The 24,337-nt window shown below is 44.8% G+C and overlaps 2 protein-coding genes across 9 annotated transcripts in view; one reads left to right on the forward strand and one right to left on the reverse strand.

Moving 5' to 3' along the window:
• Window positions 1-1,298: 1,298 nt before the first annotated feature.
• On the forward strand, window positions 1,299-17,476 carry SLC24A1 (solute carrier family 24 member 1). Of its 4 annotated transcripts, XM_038146735.1 has the most exons (11): window positions 1,299-1,433; window positions 2,976-3,523; window positions 3,902-4,058; window positions 5,399-5,458; window positions 5,944-6,052; window positions 12,332-12,415; window positions 14,028-14,128; window positions 14,723-14,929; window positions 15,291-15,380; window positions 16,250-16,416; window positions 17,068-17,476. In XM_038146735.1, the coding sequence occupies exons 2-11, from the start codon at window positions 3,138-3,140 to the stop codon at window positions 17,315-17,317; spliced, it is 1,611 nt and encodes a 536-aa protein (XP_038002663.1). In that variant the 5' UTR covers window positions 1,299-1,433; window positions 2,976-3,137; the 3' UTR covers window positions 17,318-17,476. The 4 variants fall into 4 exon arrangements, with proteins under 4 accessions (XP_038002663.1, XP_038002660.1, XP_038002661.1 ...); XM_038146732.1 differs by having other exon boundaries at window positions 2,976-4,058; XM_038146733.1 differs by having other exon boundaries at window positions 2,976-4,058; window positions 14,729-14,929.
• A 783-nt stretch (window positions 17,477-18,259) lies between these two features.
• DENND4A (DENN domain containing 4A) overlaps window positions 18,260-24,337 on the reverse strand; it is a 48,696-nt gene continuing 42,618 nt past the window's right edge. For 4 of the 5 annotated variants that reach the window (XM_038146728.1, XM_038146730.1, XM_038146729.1 and 1 more), the window contains 5 exons: window positions 23,929-24,046; window positions 23,748-23,774; window positions 23,109-23,271; window positions 22,188-22,252; window positions 18,260-21,962 (listed from right to left, as the gene is read on the reverse strand). In XM_038146728.1, coding sequence (XP_038002656.1) covers window positions 21,826-21,962; window positions 22,188-22,252; window positions 23,109-23,271; window positions 23,748-23,774; window positions 23,929-24,046 — 510 coding nt within the window. In that variant the 3' untranslated portion in view covers window positions 18,260-21,825. The remainder of the gene's footprint in view (window positions 21,963-22,187; window positions 22,253-23,108; window positions 23,272-23,747; window positions 23,775-23,928; window positions 24,047-24,337) is intronic. The other variant, XM_038146731.1, reaches the window with a different exon arrangement.

Consider the following 24,337-nt stretch of genomic DNA (forward strand, 5'->3'; position numbering starts at 1 on the left):
GAACGTGGTGCCCACGTAAAATAGGAGCACAAGTGATCGCTGTCTGTGGAGAGGGGTTTATGGATAAGCATCCCGGCTGGGCAGTGCGCCTCCTTCTCCCGCTTCTGTACGTGTGGGAGTGGGGGGCGGGAGGCAATAAACTCCAGTGCAAAACTGGGATGTACTCCCGAAATTGTGTGTTCAGACAGCAGTTTACTTTAAAATTATCAGAGAGGCGCAGAATAGTTTAGCTGGAAAAGCCCTCTAAGATCATCAAGTTCCAATGTTGCCCCAGCACTGCCAAGGCCACCGTAAGCCACAACCCCAGGTGCCACATCCATCCAGCTTTAAATCCCTCCAGGGACTCCACCGGTGCCCTGGGCAGCCTGCTCCAATGCTGAACAAGCCTTTCAGCAGAGACATTTTCCCAATACCCAACCTAAACCTCCCCTGGTGCCACTTGAGGCTGTTCCCTCTCCTCCTGTCCCGTTCCCTGGGAGCAGAGCCCGACCCCCCTGGCTGTCCCCTCCTGTCAGGAGCTGTGCAGAGCCACAGGGTCCCTCCTGAGCTTCCTTTTTTCCAGATTGAGCTCCCACAGCTCCCTCAGCTGCTCCAGACTCTTCCCCAGCTCCATTCCCTTCCCTGGACGTTCTCAAGCACCTCGATATCCTTCTTGCCATGAGGGACCCACAATCAAATCATACATTTCTAATTCCCCTGCAATAAATCTGACTATTAGATTGTTGTGGCTGTTAAATCCTTGGCCAGGGATGTTGTTATCTCTTCCCCTGTGGAGCTGCACCATATCAGTACCACGGAAGAGTTCCGAGTCCCTGTTCCCTCCCTCTGCCTCAGCGCTCCTGGCACAGGCCCTGAGGGATTTTTCCGGGTGTCAAGGAGTTTTAAACCTCCCTCTGGCATTGCAAAGTGGTCACATACTGTGGCAAAGACCAGCAGAGCTGCTTGTCGGGCACTTGGCCTGTCAGCCGCAGGAGATCCCTCGCAGTGCAGCTCCATGTTCTGTGTTTAAAGGTGTTTATAAATGTGATTTACCCGCTGAGGGCTGTGAGGGTGATCCGTGTCCATGGCTGCTGCTTCAGTCCAGGAGTTTGTGAAGGGGATAATCACCTGTCCTCACAGTGAGAATAACCTGTGGTAACAGACAAAGGTATTGGCTTCAGAGATAGACCCAAATCTATACAATACTATTTAATCTTCTTAGGGGCTGTGGGTATTAAACTGGATTGGGAATTCCTCCACTAACATGTCCTTCACACCTGACCCGCTCTTGTTTTGGGACTCTGCCAGCAAAGGAGACATCCTGAAAATGGGATCATTTTCTCCTGCCTCTCTCTGCAACAGCATCTCCCAGCCGGCTGTTAAGTACCAAAGAAGCTTCCAGCACTACACCCAGCCCCTGGAACTCCCCTTCCTCCTGGACAGACCTTCGGAAGGTAGGCTGGGGAGGTTGTTTGATTGCTTGGATTTCGTGTTACTGAGACAGGAGGTGGGAAAAGGAGTTTATCAGGAATTGACCTAAACTTACGAGACTAGAGAAACAATTCTTCTGGTCAGGAGTTGTGAAAGGCTGCAGAGGTCTTAGAACTGATCCTAGCTTTGGATTTCTTTCTGCTTGCAAAACATCTTTTAAGGGGCTTGTTTTGGAGAGAAGTAAAATCAGTATTTAAATAGGAGTGTGTGCATAACTGTGTTCTCTCTGTGCCATCCTTTTAACTCTCCTGTCTTTGTTAGGGAAAGTTATTTTCTCCTAACGTGCAATTTGTTATACCTCTTGTGCTGTTCTGCCACATGTATGTTTATTTTATGTATGAAAAGCAAAGCTTGTACCATCTATTTATTTAGGTACTCCCATGACCCTCTCTTACTGTTGCCTTAGTGATCCTCCCAACTATTTGAATTACCATTGCCTGTTTTGCAAGAAATTTAGGCTGATAACTTTCCCTGGGTGTTATGCAAGAGGGTAAATGTGTGATAACTTGCATGAAGAGCTTATCTGAGAATGGCTTAGAAAACTATGATTCACAGCTAAAGAATAATTCACAGCTAAAGAATAATGTAACATGCCCACTCTGGGGGAAAAAATAATCCATAAAGAGTGTCATTCTAAGGTTAAACATTCAAGCAGTGCTGAAGGGTGAATTCTGTCCAGCCCCAAATCCCTGTCCCTGTGCTGTCACAGCTGCAGGCACTGTCACTCTGGCATTTACAATGCCTCTCCCTTTTTAAATGCTCCCTTCACATAATTATGCAAGATATGCTAATTACCCCCTAATAAAAGGTATGATTACAATTCCACTTTGCCAGTTCTGATTTCTACAGAAAGCCCTGAAAAGATGTAGTCATAGAAACAAATGGCTGCTCAGCACCCCCAGTTTTACTAGAACCACGTTCTCCTCACCCTGTGCTCAAACTGAAGGAAAAACCTCACCCTTCCTTGGATGGTTTCCTGGGGAGTGAAAGGCTGGAAAGCCATGGAGCAGCATCACATCTAAACCAGTTTCCATCCTCCTGAGGTTATTTTGGTGACTAACTGGTTTAGCAGGGAGGTTTGAACAGCCTGGTCTTGTCTTCAGAGCATCATTTTTAGCAATTCAAAGTTGGTTCCTTGACAGAAGCCGTATCCACTCCTCCTGCACCACGCTGACCCAATTGATAATATTACAGAATAACAGCTGCACTCTGGTCAGTGCAGTCCTTCACAGCTCCTGGATATGGGCATTTGGTGGAACGAGAATTCAGCTTGGATTGGACTGCCTCAGCCAACTCCACTCTCTTGCGCCAAACCTTTGATTATTAATCAGCATAGCCTACAGTCATACTAAAAAATTAGGCTGAAACCTGGATCTAGATCTGTCTTTACTCATTTAAATCCATTTCTTTTTATTGAAAAATAGACAAGCAGTCAGGGAAGTGTTGCTGCCCAAATGGTGGAAAGTTGCAGTTCTTTGTTTTTCACACCAGATTTTCTTTTGCAGGATTGCCCATTTTGTGCTGTGCAGTTCCACTCCTGATGCTCCAGATCAGCTAGAAACTGTGCTGTGCAGTTCCACTCCTCATGCTCCAGATCAGCAAACTGCTGACCAAGTGAAGTCTTCAGTGGCTTCTGGACACAGCTCTGAGTTTTGAACCTTTAGGAAATGCATTTACCACGGAGGAGGCGGCTACGGAGGAACCGAATCCTTTTCTTGCTTGCCATAGTGTTGGTCCTCTCTTTCTGCCAGCTCCAGTTCAGCCCCTCTGTCCCTCCAGCATCACACAGAGCCCCCCAACCCACGGACCCTGCCAAAGTGACCTCCAGGGACCTCCCCAGCAACAAGACTGCTGTAGGAGGCAATGCCACAGCCCCCAAAATAAGGCACTGCATCTATGTGGATCCTGAGCCAGCCGTGCCCGTCACCACGTCAGTGGGTACAACACCACGGCAAGAAAATGCCAGTGAAAGCTCCCCAGATGAAAAACCACCCTATGAGTCCAAAGGAGAATATCCCCAGGACCTGTTCAGTGTGGAAGAACGCAGGCAAGGGTGGGTTGTACTTCACATCTTTGGCATGATATATGTGTTTGTGGCCTTGGCCATAGTGTGTGATGAGTATTTTGTCCCTGCTTTGGGAGTGATCACTGAGAAGTTGCAGATCTCTGAAGACGTGGCTGGAGCCACCTTCATGGCAGCAGGTGGATCAGCACCAGAACTCTTCACGTCCCTCATAGGTGTCTTCATCTCACACAGCAATGTCGGCATCGGTACCATTGTGGGCTCAGCAGTGTTTAATATCCTCTTTGTCATTGGCACCTGTGCCCTCTTCTCGAGGCAGATACTCCACCTGACATGGTGGCCCTTATTTAGAGACATCACATTCTACATTGTAGACTTACTGATGCTCATCCTGTTTTTCCTAGACAGTGTCATTGATTGGTGGGAAAGCCTCCTTTTACTGACTGCCTATGCCACATACGTGTTCACCATGAAACAGAATGTGTTCCTGGAGCAATGGGTGAAGCAGGAGCTGACAAAGAAGCTAAATGCTGTGCAGGCAGCATCAGCAGAGCATACGCAGAAGGTTGGTGTCCTTAGAATTCAGAGGGCAAGTTGGAAATAACTTTTAGTGTAAACCACAAAGAAAAGCTGCATCTCCTTCACAAAGCACATATCTGAACCTCAGAATACAGGTACTAGTCAAAAACTATGGTTTTAAAATGGGGGAAATGCAAACTAAAGAGATTCTAAGAAATGAGAGAACATCACTAAAAGGGAGTTCTGCCTGTGCAATTACTAAATGTCTCTTAGCTGCTTTCAAAGATGTGTGGGATTTTGCTTACTTGGTTGTTCAAAAGAAGTTTCAGAAAGAACACTTGCAGGAACACATTCTTGGTCTGGGAATAAGATTGAACAATTCTGATAAACAGGGGAGAGAAGGCTTCTGTCCCAGCCTCTTGCAACTGAGAGATGTTGGAGGAAATTATCTTTTCCCTCTCTGAAGCCAGATGTGTTGCTGGGATGCTGACTCTTTACCTGATCAGCAGCACAGAAAGGCATCTGGCAGCTTTAGCAACTACCGCCTGCTCTCCTGGGCAGCATTTGGCAACAAAGTGCCCAAACCCACTTCCATGCCAGCAGATTTCAAACTGTCCCCTGGCACTGCATCTGACTGCTCTGCTAGTCAGATGTGTCCCTGGCCCTCAAGCATGCTTTGCCTTCTGATCCTGGCACTCCACATCATTTAAGAAAAGGAAGGAAGCAGATAAGGAGAGTGAGGATAGATGAAGTGGTGCAGAATCGAGAAACTGCTTCTCTTTCCTACTCCTGGTTTGTTGTTCAGCCAGTGCTCACAGCTGGGAGTCCTGAAAGCTCCTGGGTTACATTCCAGTGGGATACGTGTGCAAGAAACTGCAGTGACACACACACATCACTGTGGACATCACCAAGCATCACAGATTGAATCCAGCCCTGCACTTGAAGTTTACAGAGAACTCTTCCTAATGTTTAGTAGCATGACAGAGAGCCGCTGAACCTATCCCTTGGGAAAAATTAATCACAGAAATTATAAATGATGGAAAGTAATGCTAATCACTGTAAAAAAAAATCTGCCTTTGAACCTTCACTCTTCTGGAAAATGAGTAAGGATACAGATGTTTGGGGGTGAAGTGTGGGTCTGTTTGTAGCTGCAGGAATCAGTTGTGAGTCTGCCCCCAGATGCCTGCATCTTCTCTGGGAGGCTTTAGGTAGAATCCTGTTTTTCTAAGCCAATGGGTTGAGGAGGTTCATGGCTTCGGCTCTTTCAGTAACATCCATGGACATTTGTGTCAGCTGTGCCACTTCCTCACGAGCAGCAGCCTGAAGGATCAGTAGATCATGAAGCAGCAGAGGTGATTGGTCATTTCTGTTCTTCATTGCTTGCAGACAAGCAGGGCAGTTGTAGATGATGGAACAATGAAGCCACCAGATGTGAGGAAGCTGCAGGTAGGTCTAAGCAACTTTACAGGGATCTGAACTCATGGTATTTTGAATCTCTCCCCATGTCAGGTCATAAATAAAAGCGTCAACTCCTGTGTCAAGAAACCTGGACCAAAGCCTGTATCATATCAGGCACAATGGCCAATTTGCTTAAGGGGACACCGGGCTGACTCCTGTCCTTTAAGGACTTTATATAAATTTAAGAGACAGCTCAAGCTTCCCAGGTGTTTTAACTAGAAGAGTGCTGCTCATTCTCTGCTATAAAACAGTCATATAGAAATTCAGACAGTGACTCTTCTTACCTGGTTTCGTGGCCAAATTTCTTCCTGGGCTGTCATAGCAGCAGCTGGCGGGGTCTGTCCTTTCCCGTAGCAAACACTGAACACCGATTCCTCTGCTGCTGTTGAATTGCTGCCCCATGGCCTGGAGAGGCCTTGTCTGACGTAGAGGACAAAGAAGCTGGAACTGAGTGGTTTTGTGCCTTCCCACAGCCTGGGCCAGCCCTGCAGCGGGGCAGCAGCTCGGCCTCCCTGCACAACTCTCAGATGCGCGGCACCATCGTCCAGCTCATGATCCACACCCTGGACCCCCTGGCAGAAGGTGAGTGGATGCTCCACACCAGAGGGCCTTGGGTTCACAGCCCTGAGTGGTTTCACTAGGAATACAATCAGTATTTTGGGGTCAGTAACTCACCCTTGGGGTGCAGCTGAGTATCACAGATGGTGTCAAGTGCAGGGAGCTCTGTGACAGTGGGATGTGCCCCTTCCGATCGCGTGGCTGGCAAGGACAAACGCCTCATGTTTTGGTCCTGCCATATCTACTTTCCTTGTGCCAGACTGGTTACTGCTGTGGTGGCAGCTGCTGCTGGGGTCCCTGGAAGTGGCGACATTCCCCATCTCTGCTGTCTCTCTGACTGCAGTGGCAGCAAACATGAGTTACAGGCTTCCCCTGTCCCATAGCGTGTCCCATCTTCCTCTTAGCTCAGACCTCATCCCAGCCCCGAAAGAGCAGCACAAAAAGAGGTTAAAACCCTTGAGGAATTCTCTTTTTGACAGTGGTTAAAATCCCAGCTGAGATTCTAATCATGATGGTGAGGCCAATTCTGTGCGATTCAGGCTGACACCTCTGAAAGCCCACCAGTCATCACTGCCATGGCAAAGTGTGCCCACAGCCCTGCGCAGGCAATGGATGGCTCCCCAGGGCCAGGGAATGACCAGCTCAGGTCCAAGACCTCTTTTAAACTGCCCAGGTTGCAGAGAAGCCTCATCTCCAGACAGACCAGGGTCTTTGTACACAGCTTTTTAATGTGTTGCTTTATATTAACATTAATCCAGTCACACTGTGGAGGTTTATTTTCAAAGAAATAGTGAGGCACATAAAAAAAAGGGTTTTAAGATTTTTCTTCCTTGCTCAGCATATGCCCCACCCCTCCACTGCCCTACTTGTTCTAAAGAGATTATCTGCTGCCCATTCAAAGAGAGATTGAAGCTAAGCAGATCAACACCTCTTGTGTCCCTCACAGAGGTTACAAAGAGGACTCTTCAGATCAGAATCCCAGCTGTACAAACTGATCGAGGGAACAAAGGAGGCTGGAGGAGGACAGGAAGGCACATCAGTGTCTGCTTTGATTGATTCCAGTGAAGGCACCCAATGTGTTATCAACAGTAGCCTAACAAGAGCCAGACTCATCAGGGTTTGTTCCTTGCCTCCAGTGCCTCCAAAAGGTTTTATCAACAGCAGCAGGATAGACCCAAAACCTTCCAAGAGGATGTGCCATTGCCTTGAGCATCAGAAAGTGCCAGCATTGAGGGGCTGCTGCCACTCAGAGACCTTCAGCACCTTTTCATCCTTCCCACACCTCTAAATGTGTCTGTGTAGAGTCTGCCCACCACAAGTTTGGCTTTCTGGTCCAGGCTGGTGCCCTGGTGAAACTCTGGGACCCTTCAGCAGGAGAGTTGCGGGGGGCTGAGGTTGGCAGCCTAGGCCAAGGAGAACCCTAGCCAGTTCAGCCCAGAACAGGCTGCTGGGAGCTTTCCACTTGCCTTGCTCAAGAGGCTGCTGCTCTCAGGCCTTGTGGAATAAACAGGACCAGGGGACCAGTTTGGACTTTCTCTCAAAGTGAACTTCCCTACTCATTACAGAGAATCACAGAACAATTTAGGTTGAAAAAGACCTTCAAGATCATCAAGCCCGACTGTTCCCCCAGCACTGCCAAGGCCACGTGTCCCCAAGTGCCCCATCTACACATGCTTTAAATCCCTCCGGGGATGGTGGCTCCCTGTGCCAGGGCTTGAGAACCCTTGGGGCGCAGAAATTTTTCCTGATATCCGACCTACGCCGGCGGCCCGGCAGGATGTGAGCTCTCGTGTGTGTGCGGCAACCACTAGATGGGAGTGTGACCGTGTGTATCTGCGTCTGATACCGCAGGGACCGAGCGGGGATGGGCTGCAACAGCCTCTCCAGAAGGGTTCTATAAACCAGAGCCTTTACTGTAATAACACCGCTGAGTTAATGGCAAAACCTCTGCCCCAGGTACGTGCCTGCTCCACTCAAGGCTGTGAGAAAAGAGACACCACCTTGTGAAATAGAACAATAAAATTACTGGTATTACAACAGCTCAGCACTCAAAAATCAAGGAGCCAATATACCCAATCCTGTGTGTCTTGTAGGAGATACTCCTTAATCTGATAACTTCCTACCTAAAGAAAAGAGAGTTTGGAGAAAAGGAATTTATGCATAGACGGAGAAACCTAAGTGCCTTGAGGAGCTTGGCCAAAGAGATAGAATGACGTCCCAAGGAAGGATCTGGAAAAGGATTTGAACCTGCAAGGCATATGAGGACTTACGTTCTGTTAATAGTTCCTAGTCCTGTGTTAACAGCCCTGCAGCCCTGTGGACCCTGGGGACAGCTGTGCCTGCTTCCCATGGATCACCAACACCATCCCTCCTTTTGCTGTGGGTGCAGCTCTCCCTGTACCAGGCACATTTCTGTAATTAGGCTGCCACATAAAAGATGATCCCAAAGCAATTTATCTTTCCTCAAGGGCCCTTGTTCCTTCTTGCCAAGGCCTGTAGCATCAGCACTTACAGGCTGTGGAAATGAACACTCAACAGAAGGAAAAGGTAGCAAACAATTGCTCAGCAGTTCCTCACTGAACCTGCTGCAATCAGGATTCTGTAGGGTTTCCTTCTTTTGGCTGCCCTCACTTTTTATTTGGGCAGCACAGAAGTGGTTTCAGGGCAGCAAGGTCCAAAACACAGAAAAGCTGCCAGCACTGGGCCTCCAACCCCAAATTTCAGAGGCAGAGGTCTTGGAAATGCAGAAGAAGTGTGAAACACAAAGCTGCAACACCCCTTGTGTGAAACAAAATTTCTCTTTTGAAGAGTGGATTGAGTTCAGAATGTGGGGTTATTTCTTTTTGTGTTAGGAAGGTATCATTACTTAAATCTTAGAGAGACTACGTATTTACTTTAGAAGTTCTAATATTTATATGGCATCCTGAATTATATTTTCGATAGAACTTTTTGCCTTCAATGTGCCTTTTTTAAATTAGGAATTTCTAGCAAGTTTGTTCTTTTGTCCTTTTCCCCACTTCCTGTGAAAATGAGTAGAAGAGCATGAGATCTTTTCCAGATCATCCCATTAGACACCAGAGGGAACTGTTGGGGGAGTAAAGGCAGCAGGGATTTTGGAAATGCTCAGGAACCCTCTCATTTCTGAACCTCTAGCATTACCACCAGACTCTTTAAACTCTAGTCACGCAAGGAACAAAGCAGAAAGCCTACATTTCTTTTTGAATGGAGCAAAAGGCTCCAGCAGAGAGGTTGTCAGAGCTGCCTGCCCTCACTATGCCCCAGTTAACAAGGTAATGATTTTGGAAATTAGACCAGAGCACTGGGCACTGTTGCGGGCTGGAGAAGGCTGAAGGCAGCTACAGCTTCTCCTTGCTTCATTAGCATTCCAGATCCAGAGGGGAAAAAGGAATCACAAGACTTTTTCTTTATACTTCTACTTTTATATAGCAGAATCTCCAAATCCTTCAGGTTCATGCCAACTGTAAAGACAAAATCCTCCCTGCTGATTGTGTTGTCAATCCTGTTAAGAGTGGATATTAGAGCCAAAGAGTGAATTAAATGTAAGAGCCAAATTCAAGGTAGAAGCTCAGTTGCCACCTGAAGTCCATTCTGGATGCTGTCAATTCATTGGACAAGAATTCTCCTGGAGAGCATCTCAGGGCCGCTGGACACAGACATGTCCTGTGTGATGGGCTCTCAGCCCTGGGGACAGAGTTGCCAGCAGTGAATGCCCCCGGGGACTGAGAGGGACACTGCTCTGCACAGCTGATCCGGCACAGCCTGGACTGAGCCCACAGACATCCTTCCTCCCTGTGCTGACCTGCAGAACTGGCCAGTTTACAGCCAGCTCTGCCTCCAATCTCAGTCCCTCCTGAAGGAATTGTGTATCAGAGGAATTACCACCCTTTTAAACGAGGCTGATCTCATGAGAACTGGATACTGGCCTGGGCCTAATCTGTTAATCCTGACAGAGATTCTCCCGGGCGCCACCCGGCGCTCCCAGCCTGGGGCCTGGCTGAGGGCAGCGAGCCAGGAGCTTGAATTTCCATAATCTCAGGCTGAGCCTGACCGCCCTGACCCTGCTGACAGGAGCTTCTGCAGCAGCTTCAGAGAAAAGCCAAACAGAAGGATGCATTGCCCGGTGCTTAGAGGAGACTGGGAGCAAAAGGTCACCCCTGCACTGAGGGATGTGCTTGTGCACGAGCACAGGGGGAAGGAAGCCAACACTTCACATCCTCTCCAGTGACCTTCAGTATTGACAAGGAGCATGGAAGAGTCAGGCTCTTGAGTCCCAGCCAGCCTTTCATAGGAGAGGAAAAGATAATTTAGATTAGAAATTCTTACCTGCAAAGGTGGTGAGGTCCTGGCACAGCGTGCCCAGAGCAGCTGTGGCTGCCCCTGGATCCCTGGAAGTGTCCAAGGCCAGGATAGATGGGGCTTGGAGCAGCCTGGGATAGTGGAAGGTGTCCCTGCCCATGGCAGAGGGGTAGGACTGGATGGCCTTTAAGGTCCCTTCCAACCCAAACCATTCTGGTACTCCATGATGGTTTCATCTCAGTCCAGCCATACCAGTGCCCAGTGGAAATCCCAGCTGGTGAAAGGTGTTTCTGTCAGACAGAAGCAGGAATCTCACCAGAATAGGACTTGTCCCCTGAGGTCTTCCTGTCTAGGCTGGGCCCAGTTATTTGATATACAGCAGAATTTTCTGATTTTTACAAGGTTCAGCTCAGAACAATAGTCCTGCCCACATGGCTGGACATGCTATTTCCATTATCTCAGTGTCACTGTGATTAATAAAATGGCAGGGCCCTGCCCTTGAGGCGATATGACAACTGCACCTTCTGGGTGCATAGTCAACAACACAGTAGATTAAATCAGTGTGATAAAACTTTCAGAGAAAATTATTTTACAGCCCTGCACACAAGGCAAACACAGCATTGGCCAATTCTTGTGGCTACTGCCCATGTGCAAACCCAGTGACCCTCAGTCACTGGGTGTGCAGCTCAACAGAGGATATAGATTAGAGCAAAATGGGGCTTTTCTTTGAGCCCGTTCTCGTTCACTTTCACTGAGAGTCAGCAGTAAGATATTTGAGTAAAAAACAACTATAGAGACACACAGTTCCACAGTTCACTGAAAACCAGTAAAAAAGCAGCTCAGCTGAGTAAGGCAGAGCTTGGTTCACAGTGGAAGAAGCTCTCAGCAGTCCCAGAAATAGAGCACCAGACCTGTGCTGGTGAAGAACATCTCTCAGACAGCCTGAGCCATGCTGAACCTGGATACCAGGAATTTAGAACAGCTCCAGAAGGAGACACTTGTGTATACTTAGAAAAATCAATCATTTTCCAGGGAACTGGAACATAAAAGGTGTTTATTTTCCATTCCCATCAGGTCCCCAGGCTGTAAGCAGCACCCTAAAAGCCTTTTCAACAGCCACAACATGGCAGGAAGAAGGTGTCATTTTTAGTTTGCTCATAATCTAGCCTAGAAAAAATCAATAGTCCATTGCGAACAAGATGATATTGCACTGAAACTCCCCCTCTGTTCTTTCTGCATTTTCTTCCTACAAAGTATCCTTTGTATTACTGACCTGAAAAGGATTTCTCATTCCTCTTGATGCCTTGAGAGGCTAGCTAGAACAGAGGCTAGACAGTGTTACAGGAATAAAGTAGGTATTTATTACAAGGCCATCAAAGGATACACTGTGGGCAGTACAGGAGCCTGGCTGAGGCTACACCCAAGATGGACAGCAGGTCACACATTTTCACACTTGTATAAGTTTTGGTCCATTTCCATATTGGGCCTAATTACCCAATTCCAGCTCCAGGTTATGCAGTCCCATCCTCCCAGATTGCTCTCCTCAGTTCGCTGCTGTTTGTATTTTTGGGCCTGAAGCTGCAATGCTGTCCTTGGTTCTGGGGCTGGAAAAGGATTGTTTTGTGTGACTGAACTGTGAGGAGAACTTGCTAACACTCTGTATGAAGTTCAGAGCTATATACTAATGCAGTACAGAATCTAGAAAATATAAAAGCTAAAACTTTAAGCATCACTCTAGATTCTCTTTAAATAGTTCTATGTCAAATTGCTGGTGTGATTGCTGTAGCACTGAGCAGTTAAATACAACAGCTATGACCAACTAGCAGCAGCTAAAACCTGAGGTCACAGCTAGAACAACCCCTGGGACAGCTCTGGCTGCAGCACCTGCAGGAGGAAGGGGGCAAGAGCCTGTGTGTGTTGGGGGAGGCAGGTCCAGGGGGGCTTTGCAGTGACAGCCCCTGATGATCGTGTCCTTCTCACCCACAGCCAAATTTAAAGACAGGGTTGACATCCTGAGCAACGTGACCAAGGCCAAGGCTGAGACCCTGGAAGGACAAGGCTCCCAGCCAGGTGAGTGCAGGAAGAGCCAGCACTGTTTGCCTTGTTTTGCACTGCAAGCTCTCACCTTCCCAGCACACAAAGCCCAAGGGCAGGCAAGGAAACTCTGGGGTGTAACACAAATTTTGTGCTGTTTCTGGGCACAGATGGCTGCTCTAACAATGCAGCAGGAATCGATCGATGCACACGGGCAGAAGCAGCCATCTCCAGGGGAGCTGTTAGTGAGGCAGGGCAGGGAGAGCTGCAAGGATGGACTGGAAATGGCCATGGAACAGTGCAGGAGGGAAATGAGGGCACAGAAGACAGCAATTTGGTGCTGCTGTTCTTTGGCAGACTCTGCAAATGAAGTGTTTGTTAAAAGAAAGTACCTTCATATGCTTGCAGAAGGGCACAGAAGATCCTCCAGAGGGAATAATCTACACTGTGTCTGTATCAATTCCAAGGACCTGTGCACCCTTCCTTTAATAGAATCACAGAATTGTACAATGGTTTGGGCTGGAAGGAACCTAAGAGACCATCCCATTCCATCTCCTGCCATGGGCAGGGACACCTTCCACCATCCCAGGGTGCTCCAAGCTCTGTCCAACCTGGCCTTGGACACTTCCAGGGATGGAGCAGCCACAGCTTCTCTGGGCAACCTGTGCTGGGGCCTGCCCATCCTCACATGGAAGCATTTCTTATCTAACCTTTAATCTAGATCTACCCTCTGTCAGTCACTCCTGACACAAAGGCTGCCTTGGAGCTGGAGCTGACCTGTGCTACAACACAGATTTGTGCTGCCAGCAAGGCTGAAGATTTTGAACACCAAGAAACTTTGGTGTGGAAGGTCCCAGCTCCACACAACCCAGGCACCTGAGCACCTCATGGAGGTGAATGAGCCCAAACTTGAGTAAAGCACTGTTTAAAACCCAAGTAAATTCTTGGTGCATGCTATAAATACCAGACTGACTTCACCCCCTCATCCCTGCTCTGTGTAATCCATATTTCTGCTCTGTTCCCACGGAGGTTTCCGTGTTCCTCTTGGCTATGCAGGTTAGTGCAGGAACAGCAGGACATTGCAGTTATTTCTTTGTACGTGTCAGCACTTTCCTATTTGCTTTTGAATACCCACTGAACGATCAGGGATTAAAGTCTGGCAGCACATCCTGGTCATTTCTCAGAAGCCTTGAAGAGTATCAGGTCCCTGGAGAATGCTGTGCTCTACAGAGGGAGGGGGGAGCTGGGGGGGAACCTGAGAAGCAAAGCTTCACATCCTTTCTGGGTTTTCAGGATGGTTTTAACACAATCTTCAGAATCCAGAAAGAAACCAAGAAATGCCCATCAGCTGTAGATGAGGTAATTAGCATTTCCCTGCTCCTTACAGTTCTGTATGGAAGGTCAGAGGAGCACCAAGGTCTCATTCTATTCCAGGTGGGCCAAATTCTGCCCAGATTTACCAAACATAATCACAGCAGTCAGGGAGGACACACAACAAACCAAAGCAATCTGAGGGTACTTAACCTGAAATGCCACCACTGTGGTAGGGAGCTCAGACCCTGGTGGTCACAGGGAATGTGATGCCCTGATATGGTGGCCACCCCCCCAGGATGACTGAAACCAGCATTCCTTCTTATTGCTTTTGCAGAAGAGGGAAAGAAAGCACCCAGCAGCGTCCAGGTAACTCCTGCCAGTGGCTCTGAGCCCAGCAAAGACACACAGAAGGCCGATGTGCCACAGGATGGACAGGTATCAAAATCAGGAGCACAGGCACTCAGTGCCCACCCAGGCTGACCTTCCCATGTACTTTCCTTCTTCCCTCTCCAGAGCTGTTGGGACAGGACCCAACCCATGTCACTGGCCTCTATAAATAGGCTCTGTGTGTAGTAATCTAAGATGCTGGCTGAAACACTTTGGCTTACAAACACAAATTGGGTCCAAATTATGACACCAAGTGATACTAGATAGTATCATCCCCTCAAGTGACTCTGCTGAGGGTACTCCAGGGTAAGGGGACATAAGAGTACATGCCTGTCCTGTGCTCACCAGCAGACTCTTCTGTTTTGCTCCCTGAATCCCTTTTGGGTGATGTTATTTGGCAGTTCCAATGAAAAAAAAATTTTTTTCAAGGACATGAAATATTTAATTTGTTTCTAAAAGGTGGCCCATTAGTTAACAATACACAGCTGCTGGGTTGGGGGGTGCCTGGGTCCTGTCCCACAAGAGCTGTGGCTGCCCTCAGCAGGTTACAAATGTGAGCTCTGCTCAGGTGAGGCCACAGTGAGTAACTGCATCTCCTTGTTAGTGTGAAAATATATTGGCTTTTTGATTTTTTATTCTGAGGTACAGCCCCTGTCAAGCAGTGACACCTCAGACGACAGCAGCTCTGAGAGCCAGGAGGACAGCGACAGTGACAGCACAGAGGGTGATGAAAATGATGAGCCCTTATCTCTGGAATGGCCAGAATCAAGGACAAAACAAGCAATTTACCTTTTCCTCTTTCCCATTGTCTTTCCTCTCTGGAGCACTCTGCCTGATGTCAGAAACTCGGTAAGCATCCACCTTCCTTCTGCTCCTGGAGTCATTAACTGAGCTATAGATTTCCTCTGGGCCAGAGTCCCTGGGTCCATTTTTCCATGTCTGCAGTCTCTGCATAGTTGAAGGGCTGTTACTGCTGCAGGGGTGGGACAGGAGCCCTAGCTGCAGTGTAATGTCATTCCAGAGACTTAATTTAATAAACCACAATTCTAGCAACTACAGGTCACCTAATCAAGCTGAGAAACAGCAAACAGACCAGGGTCCAAGTTAAAGCAATCAATTGCAGTGAAGTGTTTCAGGTGAATAGTTTTCAATGGGGGCTATTAACTTCCCTGAAACTTCTTTTTTTTCTTTTCAAACTTGATTTCAACAGGAATCAAAAAAATTCTTTGTCATCACATTTTTTGGATCCATCCTCTGGATTGCTGCATTCTCTTATCTCATGGTGTGGTGGGCTCACCAGGTGAGAGGTTTTGTTCTTTCTGCAAATCCCCATTCCATAACAAGTAAATGGAGAGTGGGGACAGTGTTACTGTGGCATTTTACCTGATGAATTACAGCTGCAGTCATCCATCACAACAGTAGAAACTTTATTTTGTTAGAACCCAAAAGGGAATTTTTGATTTCTTTTTTTTTTTTTGATTTGACAAAGATTCATTCATTTCTGAGAGCTTCCAAGGGAGTTTGTGCATCAGTGAAAGGAAAAGCACCATCAAGATTTATCTTAATTCTGACTTTTCATTAACGGATGTTTCTGTGCAGAACATAATTATCCATTACCTAATTAAAATTCTAGGAAAATATAGGTTCTGATTCTGGAAGCTGCTAAATGTTCTTCCCTCCCCCATCTTAATGTTCACCTGGTATTCTGGGAAATAATATTTCCACCTTGTAGGAACAGCCCCCCAGTCTGTATTGAGTGATATATTGCACATGCACAGTAATCTGATCATGCCATAAATCCAAGGACTGTCATCTCCAAAGGCCCTTAGATCTTGCACAGCTGATGTTAAATTTGCAAAGGTAGACAACATCCAGAAGGGGAGGACTGAGGACAGGAAAACTGTGCTGTAGCTGACTTGACCTTGGCTCAGTGCTGGCATCAATGTGGTCAGATTTCCTCCACTACAGAGCAAATCCAGAATCAACAAACAGTAAAATGGAACTTATTAATCCTATAAAGCAGGAAAATGCTGCCCTTTTTAGTTTATAGGACAGTTTATAGGACTTGGAATACTTTAACTCAAATATGGCACAAACCCTAACACTGCACAGAGTAATGACACTCCATGTTCCACTGCTAACAGCCCTACCCAACGTTGTGTTGATTAGGTTGGTGAAACAATTGGGATATCAGAGGAAATTATGGGGCTAACCATACTGGCAGCAGGCACGTCCATCCCTGACCTCATCACCAGTGTCATTGTGGCCCGGAAGGGCTTGGGGGACATGGCTGTGTCCAGCTCCGTGGGCAGCAACATCTTTGACATCACTGTTGGGTGAGTACCAGGGCCATGCTAAGAGCTGCATTTCTGCTGAAACACAAAGTCACCTGGTTTGACACCAAACATGCCTCAGTTAATTTCATTTTAGCTGTAGTTAAGTCAAGGGCAGCTGAGCAACCAGTTCCTTTTGAAGAAACCCAACCCCAATCCAAACCCAGCCAGGAAAGACAAACTGTTATAACTCAGCCCACTGTCTTCACCCAATTCACAAAATCACCAATCAAAACAAAATTACCAATTTTTCAAGACAAAAATGCAAGACCTCTTTGGCTAATGTCCAAGCTATACAGGCAGCAGCCTTATTTGGTCACTCAGAGACATTCAGCTCCTGGGGAAGGTCAGTATCAGTGCCTGGATCTCCCATCCTAAACCATCAGGACATTTCTTTATTACAGCTCACCAAGGCACTTAATTCTTAGGTATTATTTCCAAACCATTTTACTCTTGGATTGCATTATGATAGCGCAAGCATTATCCAAATGCAGTTTTGACAGGAAAAACATCCAGTTTAGATTTATGTTGAGCTATATTGAATACAATAATGCATTTTTCCCCTGTAACAGTTTGGAAAAAATTGCTTAGTTATGATGCAGATAATGAACTGCCTTAAAACATTTATTTCAATTACTTTTCCCTTCCTTGCAGCCTGCCAGTTCCCTGGTTCCTTTTTTCTATCTTCAATGGCCTCAGCCCTGTGGCAGTCAGCAGCAATGGTTTGTTTTGTGCAATTGTTCTCCTTTTCCTCATGCTCCTGTTTGTGATTCTCTCTATTGCTGTCTGTAAATGGAAAATGAACAAATTACTGGGGCTCACCATGTTTGCTCTTTACTTTGTGTTTCTGATCATCAGTGTGATGTTAGAGGACAAGATAATATCCTGCCCAGTATCTGTATGACATGTGGACACTCCAAGATGTTAGTGAGGATCCAGCAACATCAAAAGCGGGTTGAGGTAGCAGTTGTTCTACTGAAAAAAAAGCAACCAGAATTGTAACAAACTTACTGAAAATAAGGTACCTTTAACATGCTAAAAAATAAATCAATCTTAACTGGTGTGTCAGCCTCTACTGTTTTTCTTTAGGATCAGAACAGTATTAAATGACCAGCACACACTTAGGCACTTGTGGAAAGGCTGATAGAATTTAGATGCATCAAATTTTCACTATGGCTGATCCTCTCAAGTTAAAGGAGCTGATTTTCACCACATAATATTTACTCAATATAGGAAATTTTCAGGAACATGCTTTAAATTAGTCAGTGAACTGCTCAAACTCCCTGAAATCAATGAATTTTACTTCAATAGGAGAAGAATCAGACTGATGTGGCTGGGCCTTTATGGAAGTGCTCTGCCTAAAATCCCTGTGTGGACACAGTCTGCAGCTCAGCAGAGAACTCCCTCAAACTGCATGGAGCTCCTTTCAGATCTGTACCAGATCTTGCAATGAAGTGCCTAAAATTCCTGTGAAGTGCCACTGGTACAGCTGTGATGTCACCTGGTTTACATCTTGCTGCCAAAAGACTAAAAGGCTCAGGGGTTAGAACAGCACATTGCCTCTAATCAAAACTAAAGCCAGGAATCAAATACAACAAGAAGTTGAATGCTGGGGGTTTGTTTTCATCCTGACACTAATCTCTGACAGGTACAGATTATTTAACCAGCACTAATTCCTCTTGTTAACACTGACTTCTACATAGACAAGATGAAAACATGCCACTGACATCACCAAACCTGAGAGGTTTACTGTTAACACCTCATGGGAGCACACAACGTGGTTAAGAGTTGCAGACATTTCTGTCACTCTAATCAAGCTAATAAAATGTTAATGAAAATAACCAGAAAGATTTTAAGCTTTTTATTGACTCACTGTAAAACTTTTTTTTTGGATGAGACAGAAAAAAACCTTAACATTGTGAACATTGACTTTGCATATTTTAAAGGAACTACAAACCAAAGCAAACATCCAACATACTGGTTTTTGGTAAATAAAATTTAAACATTACATATTTACAAATCTACAACCATTCATTTAAAAAGTGCTGCTTGCAGACTAACAAAGTACCATTTTTAAATCCCAGTGAGATAATATCCAGAAATACCCCTCTCTATTATTACTATTTGCATCTCCCATTTGTTACACTAAAATTTTACATGCAGGAATTCTCTTTCTTGGGATACAAATCATTTAATTTGCCAGTGGAAGTCAAATTCATCAGGCTGTAACTGTACCAACAGCAAGCCTTCTCAAATGGGACACAGCACTGTCAGAGAAACAGCACAATTTCTATTCACATTTCAGTATTTAATCTCCAATAATTATTCCAGTGGAACCATAAGTAAAGCAAAATATATATTGCACTGCAAATGTAAAACCTTTGTTTCAGGTTTTGGACATAAGCCTTATTTAGTACCCAAAAGGAGAAAATTCAGTTCGTACAAAATTTTAAATTGAAAATATGTCTCAAATATTTTATTTATTCATCTTTTTGGTATTGGAAAATATAGTCAAATTGCTTTTCTAATAACGAAAGTGAGATTTGAAAACTGTTTCAGCACTGAATTGTATGATGCTCTAAAAATTATCAACCTCAGGATATGTTTGGAACATTGTGACTCAAATGAGGGAAATTTCCCACTTACAGTATGTTGTTATTCTGACGCTGTTTTTATATATTTCTACAGTGGACTGACTTGCAACAGACTTTATAAAACAATTCATTAAGTGTAATGATTTCACTTGATGAGCTACTACATGATAGGGTAATTTAAAAGCACACCAAATTAACATTGGCAACGCTTCGGGAGAGCCACGCCGGGGATGCAGGACACAGGGACTGTGTGAAGGCTGCACGGACAGCCCTGCTCCCAGGGCAGTATCCACTCCCTGACAGTGCTGGGGGATGTTGGAAAGAAGTAAAACTGGTTGGTTTATAAGTCTGAAGGCAGTTGGAAGTCCTTACAAGGAGGCTGGGACTGGGATGGAGGAAGGGCCACGTGTGACAGCGTTGCCCCCACACCTGCGCCGTGGGGATGGGGACCGGGCTCGGCTCTTCGGCCACCCCGGAACAGGAGTGGGAAGCTGGGTCATAGCTCAGCCCCTCTAACACCCCACGGCAGCTCTGGAAAAAGCACTTGCTCTCTCTCCTTTCATGGCTTGAAGATCCTATAGAACAGTGGCTGCCCCAGTGGCAAATGGGAAACAGAACTGCAGGGAGCTGGGAACGCGACCTTCCCACAGCACGCCCAGCTATGAGCTTAAGTACAGCAACTACTGGAGGCAAGATTTCCATGGTAATGCAGCATTCCTACTGCACACAGCAGAGCAGCCATGCACACTAAGGGGTACTTACAGGGAATGTGTTCAAAAATAGCCTGTTTATTTCACAATAGTTCAGAGGAATGAAGAGGATATCTCTACCTTGTACTTGGGTGAGAAAAGGAGCTTCATTTCATGCACAAGGATACTGTACAAGCGTGGCAGTACAAAAGAGCATCACAAATCGTTAAAATAAATTAAATGGGAAAGATGTTGTAAGTGTAGCATTGCTAGCTCCACCTCAGGTGGGGAGATACGTTCAAAAAGGCCAGCTACATAATTAGCAGCACGTTAGAGAAGAGGCATTACCCAGTGGAAGCTGTATCCAAGATCCAAGACTACATCCTGCAATTATCATCAGCACATACCTGCAGCTCTACAGGTTTGAAATCCTTTCCTCTTAGGGCAGCTTCTTCTTACAACTTTACAGAGGTCTGCGAGGAGGTTACAGAGCTTCATAGCAGCATTACTTTTCATTTAAGCCTCTAAGGCTCGCTCTATTTCACTCAATAAAGTAAATGTGAGCTTTAAAGTTTATCACCTTTCTGCCCAAGTATTGCTGGTTTATTATACTTGCAAACTAAAGATTTTTTAAAAACACCTACCGGTAGGCAGACTGCAATATAAAATCTATTGTAACAGTTGAATATTTGGAAGTATTATAACAGCAACAACTAAAATTAGGAGTGGAAAATCATTAAGATTACTTAAAATAAAGCTATTTGTTAAAGCATGATTTGTTTAGGGTGTTTTATACATTTCGATGTCTGTTTTCCCACCTCCATGCAAGACTTCTGATATTTTCCCTGTAGCCTACCTTCTGGTGAGGAGTTGCTATGTGACAGAGCACAGAACATTTTTTAAATGTCTAGAACAAGAAAACACGAGGCAAAAGCCATGACTCCACCACAAGGACTGATATAGCAGTTTTCTTCAGAGAAAACAAAAAGTTGTTTTGCCTGTGAAATAGAGACAGAACATTCCAAGTATGTTTAATTATGCACAATATGCCCCAGTAAGTTACATTCCCTATAATTCCCTGTAGCAAGTTTGCTGGATGTACTTGAGTTAGCAGCTTTGGATGGGCATTATGTGGTGCTGCACTGAGTGCTCCAAACACAGCCAGAGACTCTGAGCGCTGCGTGTTCACGGAGAACTCACTGCAGGCTGGCATTTGCTCCAGGTCACATCTGCAATGAGGCCACACTAACAAATGCCAACAGCTAAGATGGGCTGATTCCGTAGCACAATCCATAGGACTCTTCAGTGTGGTTTCCCTTTCCTGGGGAGTGGGGAGGGAAGGGAACACGAGAGGAAGAGGAGATTTCTACAGAAGTGTTTCGCAGAGACATCAGTGTATTTGTTAGAGTTTTGCAAAATTTACCATACCTTCCTTCTGATTGCTGTGGTAACACGTTTTCCAAGTGTGCATGAGAGAAATCCTGGATCTCCAGTACTGTCTAGGTGAAGGTTAACATTTTCTATTCTGCTTTAAAAACAAATCACTCTTCAAAAAGTAACTGGACAAGTTACTATAAATAGCAGTGTACTGCAAAAAAAATAAGCACTGTATTGCTTCTGCAGCAAGTCCATTTAAAATTCACTCCAGTAATTTAAAAAAATTAAAAAAATATCAACTTACTATAAACAATTTAAAATATGTATAATACAACTTTGTATGCTCTTCATAACATCATGAATATTCTATGTAAACAATAGATTCTGAAGAATTTCCTTCGCTCACATTAGTTTCAGTGCATTGTTTCTGTCCACCTGTTACTTAATCTTTTCTTTTTTTTTTTTAAGGGAGCTGTAATATTTTGTCCCAAGTCAGAGAACTGATTTTGTTTAGAACCTGCCTCTCCACACACCGATTTGCAGAAAGGACAAGGGACAGGGAAATAATATTTGGCCCATTTTGCTCTCTGTCCATCTCCACATCCGCAGCCAGGCCGAATTTCCCGAGGCCTCCTGCCACAGTCCATCGCACGCACGTTCCTGAACACTGAAGACTGAGATGTTCCTTGTGACTGAAGTGGTTATTTTACACAGGGATACGTCATAGATATCACCTCTTTAGCCAGGTACATTTAAAGATATGGTTCTCCAAAAATCTTTCTGCATTCCATCACTCCAGTGCTGGGTGGCCTGTCGCAGTTATGAGTGTTCTTCACTTGATTAGCGGTGAGACGATCATAGGCCATTTTGTACTCTCTGTCAAAAGCATCTGCAGCAAGGGAAAAACAACTTTAGATAGCAAGCTCAAAAACACCACCCAAATGCCACAACAGCTGCATTTATCAGCACAAAATATCTCTAAAGTCCTCTTTAGTTGGCACTTACCACAGAGTAGCACACATCTAATCTCCAGATTATTTTTTTCTGGAAGCTGTACAACTAAGTTTGCATAAATTCATCATCTGTGCTCATTTGAATAGTTGGCAGAACTCACCTATATCAATGTTATCTCTTCCCAGGGCAACAAGTGAAAGAAACAGTATTTCTCTGTATAGACTCCTGAAATGGTAAAAACCCCAGTTTATACACTGCACTGATACAGCACAAAAAATATTAAAAATAGATTGAAGCATTTAAAGACAACTTATTAAAAAACAGGCATTTTGAACATAACTCCTGATTGTGCCTCCAAAATATTGTCATTTCTGAGCTCTGGGGAATGCCCTGGATTCCTTACACATGGACATCACCCATGGTAGGTCCCCTGGAAGTGGCACCAAGTGCATGCAGAGAGAAACACGCACTTAAACACTCAACCAAATTCCACAAAATTTAACCAGGCAGGGAATTGGCTTTTCTGCATTTTCACATTAGCTTGAAAAAGCAGGCAGACAAGTAAATAAACACCTTGTCAATGCTCCAGCTGTTGACAAGCCTGTTGTATATTCTGGTATAAATCAGTAAATCCAGGCAAGAAATGAAAATTCACGGGAATAATGTTCACCAATTCCACTGCTAATAGAAAAATACCCCTGCCTAAATGAGACATAACCTTTCTTAGCTCCTTTTCTGTATTCCTAGAAATAAGTGTAAGGTTTTTATTTTAAAACACCTACTAATTTATAAATAACATTCAATAACAAAATATACACAATCCCTAGTTCCCACTGCTCAGAGGTAAGAAAAAGATGTGGCTGTAAAGGGGAGGGGGAGAAGAAAAAGTAAGAAGTAAAACATGGAAAAATGAAGTTTGTGAAAGTTACCATAAAAAATTTACCAGAGTGATAAATTTTGAAAACACTGGTGAAAAACACTGTTTTTTTTTCCTTAAAAAACACACTTAGAAAATATAAGTCACATTATTAAGCTGATTATTGCCCAACTCTGCTCCAGCTAGGCATGCTGGTGGTCTTACCTCTGTCTTTTAATATGTGGCCACTTGTTGAGCCTCTCCAGTATCTGACTCATTGGTCCATACACATCATTCATCTTAATGCTTTTCACCATACTCCTCAAGAGCTCCTGGTTAAAGGAGTCATCATCTTTTTGTAATAACTGGACCATTGGGTACTTCTGGGCTGAAAAACATTAGAAAGGCTGTAAGAATAAACAGATTCTTTGTGTAGCAAGTACAGAGTTGTTAAAAAAAGGCTACAGGATCTGTGAAAATATTGACACATATGCAGTGAATAAAACATCAAGTCAAAAATTATCGATGTAGAACACAAAGCACATAAGAAAACTCAATAGATGCAATGGCCATGAGCTATTTTCAGGTGTGTGATCCAATACCAGCAACAAAACTCTGAGTAAGCAAATTCTAAAAATAAGAACATGAGCTAAATGGATGATCAGCATCAATGAAATGTATTCCCTCTCATTCCTCCCATCCCAGTGAAGAAAAAGCCGCTGGCAATACCAGTCAATGATTTGAAACAGAAATGCTGGAAAACTAAAACTTGTTCAAGCAGTTTACTGCTAAGCACAGAAACCAGCCTCCCTCCCAAAACAAGTCACCCAAACTGAGAATAGCAACACCAAACTTAACACTCACTCTCAAACAAAAGAGTGCGATTTTGACCTGCAAGACAAAAAGCAGTACGATCAAAAATCGGTATTGTAGCTCGTGTGAACTATCCACAAAGACATCTTTTCTCAACACACATGCTTCAGTTGCTCAAAATGAAAACTGTTCTTAAAAAATAGCACCAAAATCCACACAGAACAAAACTTACTCTGAGCATTCCACAGAATATACAGAGGCTGTCTTGGATCCTGATGCAATTTCATATTGTCCCATAGCATCTGAATAAGGACATATTTACTGTCCTCTGACATACAGTTCCGTGGAATCTGAACAGGAGAATTCCCAAAAACATTTTATTACAAAGTTATGACAAAGGAGTTCTGTATTTAATAGGTATCTTCAAATCTCTAGGTCTCACGGTAAAAAGCTTTGCTATTAAAACTACATACAGAAAGCTAGATCTTAGTGAGATAATCAGTGACATGGCAAATGAGTGTGTTGCCTATTTTCTACAGTCCTAAAATCTAAACTTCCTCCTTCTACTGCTTAGCTACTCAAATACGAGCAACTTATCCTCCTTGAAACCGAGGATCACAAATTGCAGTGGGATGAGTAAG

This window comes from Motacilla alba, chromosome 10, assembly GCF_015832195.1.
Source record: "Motacilla alba alba isolate MOTALB_02 chromosome 10, Motacilla_alba_V1.0_pri, whole genome shotgun sequence".
Taxonomy (NCBI): domain Eukaryota; kingdom Metazoa; phylum Chordata; class Aves; order Passeriformes; family Motacillidae; genus Motacilla; species Motacilla alba.